Here is a 13,724-nt window from a genome sequence, read left to right on the forward strand (position 1 = left end):
AAAATATTTATAGATGAAACACATATAAGTAGCACACAAATTAAAGAAGTTTCAAGAGATATTAAAAAATATATTGAACCGAATAAAGTAAAAGTACAATGTAACAATCTGTGTAATGCAGTGAAAACAGTGCTTAGGAAGATATTTATAGTATTGAATGCATATATTGGAAAAGAAAAAAATATATAAAATAAAAAATCTAGACTTCTAATCTTAGGAGACAAGAAAGAAGAGAAATACCAACCTAAACAAGCAGAAGAAAGGAATAATAAAAAATAGAGCAGAAAGCAGTACAAGTGAAAAGAGGAAACAATTTAGAAATTTAACAAAAGATTGTAAAATTTGATAAACTTCCAGCCAGGAGAGTGAAGAAGAAAGAGAAAAAAAAAAACGCAAATTACTAATATTACAAATAAAATGGGACCAGTCCTAGTGAACTAATGACATTCAAAGGATAATAAAATAATTTTATTAGCAACTCTAAGCCCACAAATTTGATGACTTAGATGAAATGGGAAATGAATCAATTTTTTGAAAGATACAATCTACCAAACTCACACAAGAAGAAATAAGTAATCTAAATAGTCTCATATTGATGAAAAAAATTAAACCAGTAATTAATAACTTTCCAAAGCAGAAATCACCAGGCCCAGATAATTGCATTGGTGATTTCTACCAAATATATATATTTTTTGAGTTGGAGTCTCACTCTGTCGCCCAGACTGGAGTGCAGTGGCCGCTCCTGGCCACTGCGGCCTCGACCTGCTGGGCTCCGGCGATCCTTCTGCCTCAGCCTCCCAAGTAGCTGGAACTACAGGCGCGCGCTACCACACCCGGTTAATTTTTGACTTATTGTATAGATGAGGTCTTGCCAAGTTGCCCAGGCGGGTCTCGAACCCTCGGGCTTAGGCAATCCACTCATCTCAGCCTCCCAAGGCGTGGGATTACAGGTTGAGCCACCAAGCCCGGCTTCTACCAAATATTTTTTAAAAATTATTAATTCTATACAGTTTAATAAAAAAAAATAGAAGTAGAAAGAATACTTCCTAACTTATTATCTGAGGCCAACATTACCCTAGAACCAAAACTAGACACAGATATTACAAGAAATGATAACTATAAACTAATATCTCTCATGAATGTACATGCAACAAAATATTAGGTGATCAAATCCAATAAAGTATAAAAAATAATTATTCCCCCCAACCAAGAGGCATTTATTCCAGGTATGCAAAAGTGGTCTAACATTTGAAAATGAATTAATGTAATTCATCACATCAATAGGCCAAAGAAGAAAGCTTACAGTAGATATGTAAAAAGCATTTGACAAAATCTAACACCCATTTATGATTTAAAAAATTGAGAAAACTAGGATGAGAGGGGACTTTTTCAACTCGGCAAAGGACATCTACAAAAAAACCTCCATGACTAACACCATGCTTAATTGTGAGAAACTACAGGCTCAATATCCTTTATCTAAAATTCTTGAAACTTAAAGTGCTTTGGATTTTGATTTTTTTTGGATTTTGGAATATTTGCACATACATAAAGAAATTCCTTAGGGACAGAACCAAAGTATAAATGCGAAATTCAGTTATGCTTCCTATCACCTTATAGACATAGACAGAAGGTAATTTTATTCAATATTTTAAATAATTTTGCACATGGAACAAAGTTTGTACCCATTGAACCATCAGAAAGCAAAGATGTCATGATCTCAGCCACCCGGGTGGGCGATCTGTCATTGTTTGACATCACCACCATTCCTGACTCTGATGTACATGTTATCAACGAGCAATCATTGTCTTGCACTTATTTGCATGTAAATAACAGTACAAATATGACACACCATTAACACAATGAAGAAAGAATATGTACAAGACGCCTAAGACGCACGGTAGCATCATCAGGTGCCTGTGTCAACTGTTAAAAAACAGCAAATACAGGCAGCAACAGACTTTCAGCTTTCATATATTTTGCTGCTTTTTTTCCACACACACAGGATACTGTTCAACATAGTTTCATTCATTCTTTCTTTCTTTTTGCCTCTGCATTTTTGCTTTTGCAGAGGGACCCCTGTCTCATTCCCCCCTTTGATGCTTGGACCCATTTTAGGGGGTTTTTATTTTATTTTTTATTTTAAACACGTGGGGTAATTCAGGCTTAGGTATACAAGTGCTCATCGTGCAGGTAGCCTTGTTGATGAGGTGTGCCCCTTCCTACCCTGGCAGTTTCCCTCAACTGCCAATCCCACCCCCCTCCCCTGGCAGTTTCCCATTACCGCCAATCCCCTTCTTGCAGTATTATGATAATTGTTCAAGGTGATGCTGGGAGCTTTTTTGGTTAAAAAGGTGGTACACACTATTTATTTATTTATATTTATTTAGGAAAAGATATATTACAACTGAAGGGGACTTGGAGGACACTTTTTCCTTTGGAAGACAATGAATAAACTGTGTACTGCGCACTTGCGTTTTGACTGTGACCCCTTGCATGAGATCAAGTGTGGAATTTTACACTTGTGGCATCACATCAGCACTCTATAAGTTTTCAGTTTGGAGCATTTCAGATGTCAAATTTTTGAATTGGGGATGTTCTACCTGCATTGCTTTCCCCCTGGGTATAGGGACAAGGTAAGGATGCCCCTCTCCCCATCCCTATTCACCATCTTTCTGGAAGTCTTCGCTAATAAAATACGAAAACAGTAGATTGGGAAGGAATAAATAAAACTATCTCTGTTTGTTGATGACATGATTACTTATGCAGGAAATCCCAAAGAATCAACAACAAAAATCCTCCTGGAACTAATAAGTGATTATAGCAAGGTTTACAGGATTCAAGGTTAATATATCAAAGTTAATTGCTTTCCTATATGCAAAATCTCACCCATCGGTTGTTTGACAAAATTATGATTTTCTAATTTTATGACATTCTATATGAGCTAGTAGTCTTCTGAAAAGATAATGTCTCTTCTATTTCTTACTATTTTTGCCACTGTCTCTCTTATCTCTACGGCTCATAAAGTTTAAATAATTCTGTGCATTATAATCAGATTCATCATGATTATACGATCCTCAAATAATCCCAAATTTGGCAAGTGGGAAACCCTTCAAGCTAACTCCTTTTTCCTTTTTACATAATCCTATTAAACATTAAGTGCTTTCTGTTGATCATTGTGTTGCATGCTTTTACTGTCCAAGAACGAGAAGCAGTCATTTCTTGAAAGAGCTTGATTTCTTTTAGTGAGAAATCACATTTTGAAAATAAAATCTGAATAGCAGGTGTCCTCTTATACTGAGAGGTAATTAGCTGTAAGATATTTTAGGAAACAGAACTAAGAAATGCTTTTTTATTTTCTGAAATTTCATGTTGTCAGACATCATTCTTTTGTAACTTTTAGATTTTGTGTTGATAAAATGACTTCCCTACTCTGATATTAACAATGATATTTATCTGACATTATAAAGTTCTTTTGTATTTTTATTTTCACATAAATTATTATACAATTATATATACAATTGGCATAGATTGTTTGGGTGTAAAGCTAAATTGCTCTTTAATGCTTCTTAAAACATATTGAGCTGAGCATGATACCACACTAAGACTGAGGTGTACAACTTTTACTGCTTACTATGTAGTTTTTCACATGGAAATATGTTCACAAATGAATTTATATCAGGTGTGAATTCATCACTCTATGTATTAAGGAGTGTAAGATATGATTTTCTTTTTTATAGCCCAATTCTTGTTCTGAACTTCATTCCTCATGATAGCAGAAAACGTCTTGGTTTACTTTGGGTAAACTTTTCATTTGTGGCAAATGGAGTCAACTCAGAATCTTCTTTTTTCCCTCTTTTCTCTCTATTCAGTCCAGGCTGCTGTTATGAATTAATGTTTGTGTCCTCTCAACATTCATATATTGAAGCCCTAATCCCCAGTGTGACGGTATTTATTTATTTATTTATTTATTTTGAGTTGGAGTCTTACTCTGTCACCCAGAGTAGAGTGCAGTGGCCGCTCCTGGCCACCACAGCCTCGACCTGCTGGGCTCCAGTGATCCTTCTGCCCCAGCCTTCCATGTAGCCGAAATTACAGGCATGCGCTACCACGCCGGGGTGATTTTTTGATTTATTGTAGACATGAGGTCTCAAACCCGCAGACTCAGGCAACCCACTCACCTCAGCCTCCCAAAGGCGTGGGATTACAGGCCGAGCCACCGAGCCTGGCTGTGTGACGGTATTTAAAGGTGAAATCTTTGGGAGGTGATTAGGTTTAGATGGATATTTGTTTAGAGTATGCATAGTATTCTAAATAGTGGGTGTAGTGCCCTTCCAAGAAGATGAAGAGACACCAGGTATCTCTCTCTCTGCCATGTGAGGACACAGTAAGAAGGTGACTTTGTAAGCCAGGAGGAGAGAGACCTCACCAGAAACTGAACACTGCCAGGCATTTGTCTCTGACTTTCCAGTCTCTAGAACTGTGAGAAAATACATTTCTAATATTTAAGTCATTCAATCTATGATATTTCACTATGGCAACCTAAGCTGACTAAGATGACCGCCCAGGCTCTATATGGCTTCAGAGATGTGTTGGTTGCTTTAATGGAGTTTTTAGGCTTGTTCTCTAGTCTGTGATCATTGGCATTGTGTGACATGGGACACAATTCTATATAGTCCTTGAGTAAGGCCATGCTAAGGTGATGACATCTTTTGGGACTACTCTTTTCCTTTTGGTTGCAGGAAAGCAAGACCAATCAATCTCTACTGTGATGTCGCCTCATTATATTTGAAACTGCCTTCCAGGTCCATGACACTTGGTGTCACATCCACCAACTACCAGGCACCCGCAAAAACGTTTGTCTCTTCCCCACCCGATTGGAGAGCTCAGTGACTTGTAAAGTCAATTTTATACCTTGACACACTTTTAACACACTAGCTTGGCTTGACACACTTTTAGCACACTAGCTCAGCAAGCATTTCCCCAAAATTTCAGTATCATAAAATAACTTTGTGAGACTAAAAATTAAAAATAAATAATGTCTATTTTCTGTGATTTAATTGTTACAAAGTACTATTGAGGCTATAAAGTTTCAGGGGTTAGGAAAAGGATCTTTAGTTTTCTAAAAAAATTTAATAAAGCATGAAGGGTAAAAATAAATTGATGAACATATTCCACTTGTTAAAGTAAAATGTCAAATACCACAATATTTCATAGGTTATAATATTATTTTTATAAAAAATAGACAACCCAAAATAACAAAAGTATAGTAATCAAAACAGTGTGGTACTAGCATAGAAGCAGACATGTAAAGTAATGTGATAAAAATAGAGAGCCCAGAAATAAGCCCGCACTTAAAGGGCCAAATGATCATTGACAAAAGTGTCGATAAAATACACAATGAAGAAAAAAGAATCTCTTCAACAAAAGATGTTGGGAAACCAAATGCCCACATGCAAAAGAATGCCACTGGAACCATTTACATTGTATAAAAAAATTATCTCAAAATGGATCAAATAACTAAATGTAAGACCTAAAGTTATAAAACTATTAGAAGAAAACATAGGGAGAAAGTGTCATGACATTGAATCTGGCAATGTGTTATTGGATAGGACAACAAAAGCAAAGGCAACAAAAGTAAAAATAGATATCCTGAATTACACCAAAATTTAAAAAGCTCAGTACATCAAAGGACACAATCAAAAGGGTGAAAGGGCAACCTAAAAAAATGGGAGAAACTATTGGCAAATCATATATGAGGGGACCCCCCCAAACCAGAATTTGTTTATACAAAATTGTGCATTTATTTTTATGTGCTTAAATTAGTCATCTTCAAGTACTCTTCGTTTGATGCAATGCACTGATTGAGACACTTTTTCCACTGCTCAAAACAGTTTCTGAGCTCATCAGTTTTGATGCCTTTTAGTACTTCTGCTATTTTTTGTTTCACCACTTCCACATTGGCAAAACATTTCCCTTTGAGGACTTTTTTCATCCACAGAAACAAAAAACAAAAAAAAGTCACTCTGGGCAGATCCAGTGACTAGGAGGGTGGGGCATGGGTGTTAGGTCATTGTTGGTCAAAAACTACTAAACACTCAGTGCGGTGTGAGCAGGTGCATTGTTATGGTAGAAAAAACAGTCATCTGTTTGCCACAACTTGGGAGGTTTCTTCTACAAACCATGATGTAATCTTCTCAAAATATCCAGATAAAAACTTTGGCTGACCACTTGATCTGGAGGAACAAATTCTGAATATAGTATAAGGAGCCAGGCCTCCAAAAGACAATTCAGTTTTTTGGGGGAGAGTCACTCCTCATATCTGACAAGGAGTTAATATCCAGAATATACTTCTTATAGTTCTACTTTTACAACTCAACAAAAAGAAAATAACCTAATTAAAAATGGGCAAAGAACTCGAATAGGCATTTCTTCAAAGAAAATAAATAGCTGACAAGAATCATAAATCTGGGGAATTGAGGACCAACTAGAGGCCCAAACCTCACCTGCACATACATTGCTTATTTACCCAATCCTGGTCTGTACGCCACATCTTATAATAAAATAAAGTAAAAAATAAGCAAATAAATAATATGAAAATATACTCAACATCACTCACTAATCACCAGTGAAAGGCAAATCAGAACCACAGTGAGATATCACCTCACACATTAATGGCTACTCTCAAAAAAACAAAATAAGTGTTTATGAGGATGTGGAGAAACAGGAATCCTTGTTCACTGTTGGTGAGAATGCAAATTGGTGCAGTCATAATGAAAAACAGTATGCAAGGTCCTAAAAAGTTAAAATAAAAGTGACCATACGATCTAATAATTTCACTTCTGGGCAGATATCCAAAATAATTCAAAATAGAGATATTTGTACACACAAGTTCCACACCAGCACTATTCACAGAGTCAAGAGGTTGGAGCAACTCAAGTATCCACTGAAGGATGAATGTAAAAACAAAATGTGATCTATACATGCAATGGCATATTATTCAGCCTTAAAAAGGAAGGAACTTCTGACATATGCTACACCATGGATGAATCTTAAGGACATTACACTAAGTAAAATAAGCTAGTCACAAGAAGTCAAATACTGCAAAGTTTCCACTTATATGAGGTGTCGAGAGTTTTCAGACTCACAAAGACAAAAAGTAGAAAGTGGGTTGTCACGAGCTAGTGGGAGAGGGAAATGGAGAGTTGCTGTTTAATGAGTAGAGTTGCAGTTTTGCACAATTAAGGTTCTGAAGACTGATTGTTCCACAACGCGAATATATAAATCTTACTGAATGGAACACTTAGAAATGGTTAAAATGATACATTTTATGTTATATACTTCCTACTACAATTAAATTGTGTAAATGTTTAAAGTACATACAAAAAAATCAGAATTATATAAAATACGTGTACCTTTGTAAAAATAAAACCTACACCCCAAACATTGACAGTATAGCAAGTATGGCAAGTATGGAGTTTTCCATAATTTTATTTTTTTACTGTGATTTTCAAAATTTTCTAAGATGAAAATATACATATTGAGATATTGCTTATTTGTATGATATGAGTAAGAAATTGCATTACTTTGTAAAGATATGTAAATAAAGAATAAATCAAACTTATCTCTATATATTTTTTACCCTAGATAGTAGCATTACTCAAAATGTTGTTGTTTTATATTTTGGGTTATCTATTTTTTTATAAAAATAATATATAACCTGTGAAATATTATGTTATTTGACATTTTACTTTAACAAGTGGAATATGTTCATCAATTTATTTTTACCCTTCATGCGTTATTGAATTTTTTAAGGAAACTAAAGATCCTTTTCCTAACCTCTGAAAATTTATAGCCTCAATAATACTTTGTAACAATTAAATCACAGAAAATAGACATTATTTATTTTTAATTTTTAGTCTCACAAAGCTAATTTTTTGATACTGAAATTTTGGGGAAATGTTTGCTGAGCTAGTGTACTAAAAGTGTGTCAAGCTAAGCTAGTGTGTTAAAAGTGTGTCAAGGCATAAAATTGACTTTACCAGTCACTGAGCTCTCCAATGGGGTGGGGAAGAGACAAACGTTTTTGCAGGTGCCTGGTAGTTGGTGGATGTGACACCAAGTGTCATGGACCTGGAAGGCAGTTTCAAATATAATGGGGCGACATCACAGTAGAGATTGATTTGATCCTGCGTTCCTGCAACCAAAAGGAAAAGAGTAGTCCCAGAAGATGTCATCACTTTAGCATGGTCTTACTCAGGGACTATATAGAATTGTGTCCCATGTCACACAATGCTAATGATCACAGACTAGAAAACAAGCCTAAAAACTCCATTAAAGCAACCAAGACATCTCATGAAGCCATATAGAGCCTGGGCGGTCATCTTAGTCAGCTTAGGTTGCCATAGCAAAATATCATAGACTGAATGACTTAAACAATAGAAATGTATTTTCTCACAGTTCTAGAGGCTGGAAAGTCAGAGACAAATGCCTGGCAGTGTTCAGTTTCTGGTGAGGTCTCTCTCCTCCTGGCTTACAAAGTCACTTTCTCACTGTGTCCTCACATGGCAGAGAGAGAGAGAGATACCTGGTGTCTCTTCGTCTTCTTGGAAGGGCACTCCACCCACCATGGGTACTCTAAACATTTGTTCATCTAAACCTAATCACCTCCCAAATACCTTTAAATGCCATTGCACTGGGGATTAGGGCTTCAACATATGGATTTCGAGAGCACGCAAACATTAATTTATAACAGCAGCCTGGACTGAATAGAGAGAAAAGAGGGAAAAAAGAAGATTCTGAGTTGACTCCATTTGCCACAAATGAAGTTTACCCAAAGTAAACCAAGACGTTTTCTGCTATCATGAGGAATGAAGTTCAGAACAAGAATTGGGCTATAAAAAAGAAAATCATATCTTACGCTCCTTAATACATAGAGTGATGAATTCACACCTGATATAAATTCATTTGTGAACATATTTCCAAGTGAAAAACTACATAGTAAGCAGTAAAAGTTGTACACCTCAGTCTTAGTGTGGTATCGTGCTCAGCTCAATATGTTTTAAGAAGCATTAAAGAGCAATTTAGTTTTACACCCAAACAACCTATGCCAATTATAAAATAATAATATATGTGAAAATAAAAATACAAAAGAACTTTGTAATTTCAGATAAATATAATTGCTAATATCAGAGTAGGGAAGTCATTTTATCAACACAAAATCTAAAAATCACAAAAGAATGATGTCTGACAACATGAAATTGCAAAAAATGCAAAAGCATTTCTTAGTTCTGTTTCCTAAAATATCTTACAGCTAATTACCTCTCAGTATAAGAGGATACCTGCTATTCAGATTTTATTTTCAAAATACTTTTTTTCACTAAAAGGAATCAAGCTTCTTGAGGGCTTTTACCAGGAAGGTATATCTGAATCCTCTAAAGTACATTTACAAAATACTCTCACTTGTTCTGTATCCCTGGAATAGTAATTTTCAACCTGGCAGCATATTACTATTTTCATCTGGAGAGGAGTTATGAAGTGTCTCAATATCTAGTCTATACCATGGACCCATTATTAAATCTGAATTTGTGGAGGCAGGAGCCAGACATCAGTAGGAGACCGGAGGTAAAGCTCAAATACTACTGGTTCACATACTTACCCTTCAATTTTTATGCATTCACAGTTAAGAACTACCAGTAGGTTTTGAGATCACAGTTTTATACTCCTTACAATCTGTTTGAAGAAACATGCTTCAAAGAAAATTCTGTTCTTGAATCCTAACATATAACTATATTTTTCAGACTTTGGGCCAAAGCAAGATCTTCCATGGTATCAATTAATGATAAGGAAAAAAATCTCTATTTAGACATATCCACACTCATTGCTATTTCTTTCAGAAATTTACTGGAGCTTTAATCTGTGGGAACAGAAAGCAGTTTCGAATTTCCAAAGCTTTGCTAAATAGGTTTTAGAAAAAGAGTTGTTTCTTCATTTCCAGCCAGAATTTTTATTTCCACAGTTTTAAAGTTAGGAGTGCAGATGGGCAGCAGTAGAATCATCTGGGAAACTTGTTAGTATGCCGTTTCCTAGGCCCCATCCCGAGTCAGATTGAGTAGGGTTGTGGGTGATCTTTGGAATCGGTAGTTTTAACAAACCACCAGGTGATTCTGATGCCTTCACCACATGCGTAGGCACATTCCAAAGAAACCTGAGAGAAAGCTTCAAGAATTCTGATTGCCTCAAACCCTCAGAAGTACAAGTAGAAAAGATCCAGGGTTTCATTTTCATAGCATTCACAAAGATCGTAGAAATGAATTAATCCTACCATCTAATGCCTGAAGAAATATTACACAGCCAGTGCTTATTTGTCACACAAATTCCTCCCATCAAATCTTTTGGTAAAATTAGTTGTGTCATCATTTTTGTGCATCCATTAGCAGTATCCTTTTTTGTAGATTTTTAACAGCGGTCACGGGAACATCAACACGCATCTTGTGTAGGAACTAAACACTGGAAACACACAAGCATCAAGATGAGAACACACACTAGGAATTCCTAAGGGGCAAGGAGGGGAGGGGAGCAAGAGTCAAAAAACTACCTACAAGTTACGATGCTCATTATTTGGGTAATAGTTTCCATAGAAACCCAAGCCTCTAGTTATGCAGTATAGCTATGTAACTAACCTGCACATGTGCCCCCTGAAGTTAAAATAAAAATGACAGAAAAAATCATGATATTAATTTTGTTAAATATATATTATATATTTACAAAAAATACATCTTGTGGGTATCTTAAGATGCTTTCATTCCCTTAAGATTAGTCCCATGGTTATATTAGCCAACTTTGTAATTCCCAGTTGAATATATTCAGTGCCATAAAGCAGATTTTAAAAAAATGTTTAGAATCAAACTTTTCCTAGATAAGTTGTTAACCAATATATATGATCTCATCAGTCAGAATTTCTTCATAATTACTCTAAGTTTGTCAACATTTTGAACCAAGAATCCATTAGAGGGTTTGATAAGAACCTTGGAATTCTCCTACAAATTGAATACATTTAAATGAAATAACAGTTTTTAGATATTTTGGGGGAATCTGTGAACATCCCCTAAAAACCACAGTTTTTAGTTTACAAAGTTCTGATTGGAGACATGTAATATCTATACCAATGTATAATATAAGGGCCTTTATATGTTTTCCAGGCATCTGCACAAGAATGAAATTCATGCACTGGATAAGCAAACACTTAAAGGACTCGTATCTCTGGAACAGTTGTAAGTAATAGAAACTTTTTTATTGACTCACCAATGGTTACAGTTCAAATAGAAGCCTTTTAAAATGCCATTATGTGATAGTTGTACAATTATTTTAAGTTATGTCATGTGACTTGAATGATTGAATATTCTGTCATCAGTTGGACAAAGATCAGAATGCGTGATCAAGTTGGCATGAGGACAAGAAGACAGACAGACCCCTGCTGGAGTTCCACCCTGCATTTATTAGTTGTTTGACATTGAGCAAGTTATTTTTCATGAGCCTCTGGGTTCCTTATAAAAGGGTGAATTCAGACTTCTCTTGTTCTCCCTTGCCTTCCCTTTGCCTTTCTGCCATGGGATGGCAGAGAGGAAGGAACTTGAAAGATGCTGGGCCCCCCATTTTGGACTTCCCAACTTCCCAAATTGAAGCAATAGATTTTACTTATGTGCCTTAGGCATATCTCAATTTAATTTATAAGCAATATATTACAAATTTCTTAGTCTGGAATATTTGTTATAGCAGCCCAAAGCAAACTAAGGCAGAGAATTGGTCCCAGGGAATGAGGTACAATGGTAACAAATACCTGAAAATTTGGAAGTGGCTTTCATCTTGGATAATGGGTAGAGGTTGGAAAAATTTGGAGGAGCAGCCTAAGAAAAAGTGTGTATTGTTATAAACAGAGTATTAAGGGTGATTATGCTGAAGGTTTAGAAGAAGAGAGCTTTAGGGAAAGTCTGAAACTTCTTAGCAGCTATTTAAGTGGTTGTGATCAGAATGCTTGTGGAAATATGAACAGGAAAAGCAATTCTGCTGAACTGAAAAACAAGGAAATGGAAACTGGATACCTTTGTTGTAAAGTGACAAAGTGTTGGGAGCCAGCCAGGGAGGCCTGCCTGCTGACAAAGTCCAGGGGGCTAAAGACCCTGGGTTGCAAAGCAAACCTGGGCAGCTGAGACCCTTGCTTCTTCTACTTTTGTTATTAGTGCAGTTGAAAAGTTCTGTACAGCCGAGGATGGAAAGTAAAATTCCACTCATGCCTCCACTACCCCTTACAAAAAGGCAAGAGGGGAATTCATGAAAAAATACCTTCCCTTCATTTGAATTCCTCCCTAGGTTTCCACATCCCTGGCCTCCTGGTATTAAACCATACAATCACTTGATTAAACATTGTTGTTGGGAAAATTGTAAAAAATCAGAAAGTGCTCGATTTAATGTTTGTCAGGGAACTCACTGGCCTTGCCAGGAAATTATCAATAGAGATTTTAAATATCATGTGCAGGTAGATAATTGCTTGTAAGATTTTATTTCTTCGGATTGGTGACTAATTGGAGAAATTTGAGAAGCTACAGTTTGTATTTTTAGGAAGAGTGCCAATGCAAAAATTACATGTACTTAATTTCTTAATTTCTACATGTGGCATATTATGCTTAAAAAATTTACAATCACATAAATATTAGAGCACCCTTGCCTTTACTTCCCTTTGTTAAGGAGGCTTGTAATTTGGGTTAGGGATTTTGACTAAGGTGACTTGAGCCCGAGAGAGGCCTTTTGTTTTGCAAATGTTGAAGCTCATTTTCCCTGGCAGGGGATAATTGATACAGATTGTAAACTCCATGTGTAATATTGTGAAGAACTAATCAGGCCAATTTGTGGCTAAGAAACCTTGAAAATGTTGTTTTACCCCAGCTAGTTGAAAATTGCTGTGTGGAGGTCACAGGTGTGACTTTTTAATCTATGCAATAATTATAGTGCTTAGAACTTGGTAGTGATTTATAATGTAATAGTTATAGAAATAAGTAAGTTTTTTATGGACATTAAGAAATGGTAATCATTAGAAAATATTAGGTGTTTATAAGATTTATAGTTAATGTTTAGGATGATAATGTTTTAAGATCAAAACAGAATGAACAAGGATACATTGCCTGTCTGGTCCATTAAATTGTAACTGATTGCCTTGAAAACAAAAAACATGTACGCCGATGCCGTCCCTCTTTCAGGAAACCCTGACCTGCTGGAGCTGGACTGCGGCAACAGAGAACTTGGTTGAACTTGTGTCCACACCTGAAGACTTTATGAAAGGCAGAATTTAAAAGAATAAAGTAGGACATCTTGTGGAAGAAATTTACAAACAAAATGTTGAAGGGGCTGCGTGGCCTCTTGTGACTACATACAGTAAGAGGTGAAAAGATAAATGATATAAAATCAAAATTCATAGTTGAAATGGAAGCAGAATATTAAAATTTGGAAATTAATGGGCTGAACATATAAAAAACAGAAAATTATACAAGACAGAGGTCATGCAATTCTTTGATAAACTAGCATGGATAGAACAAAGTTAAGTGCTATTCATTAAGACAATAAAGGAATGATGCCAGATCATTTTAGAGATATTTGAGGCAGCCTCAAGACAGCAGCCAGGACACACAGGGAAGTCAGCATTTGCTGTCCACCCAGCACTGCCTCAAGTCTGT

The 13,724-nt window shown here is 35.9% G+C and overlaps 1 protein-coding gene across 1 annotated transcript in view; it reads left to right on the forward strand.

Moving 5' to 3' along the window:
- Nucleotides 1-13,724, forward strand: part of LOC103261061 (peroxidasin-like protein) — a 334,905-nt gene that overhangs the window by 86,841 nt on the left and 234,340 nt on the right. Inside the window, 1 exon segment of the mRNA XM_021712669.1 lies at nucleotides 11,199-11,270. Coding sequence (XP_021568344.1) covers nucleotides 11,199-11,270 — 72 coding nt within the window.

The sequence above is a fragment of the Carlito syrichta genome, unplaced genomic scaffold, assembly GCF_000164805.1.
Source record: "Carlito syrichta isolate Samal-C Ts95f unplaced genomic scaffold, Tarsius_syrichta-2.0.1 Scaffold303580, whole genome shotgun sequence".
In the NCBI taxonomy this organism is placed as follows: Eukaryota; Metazoa; Chordata; class Mammalia; order Primates; family Tarsiidae; genus Carlito; species Carlito syrichta.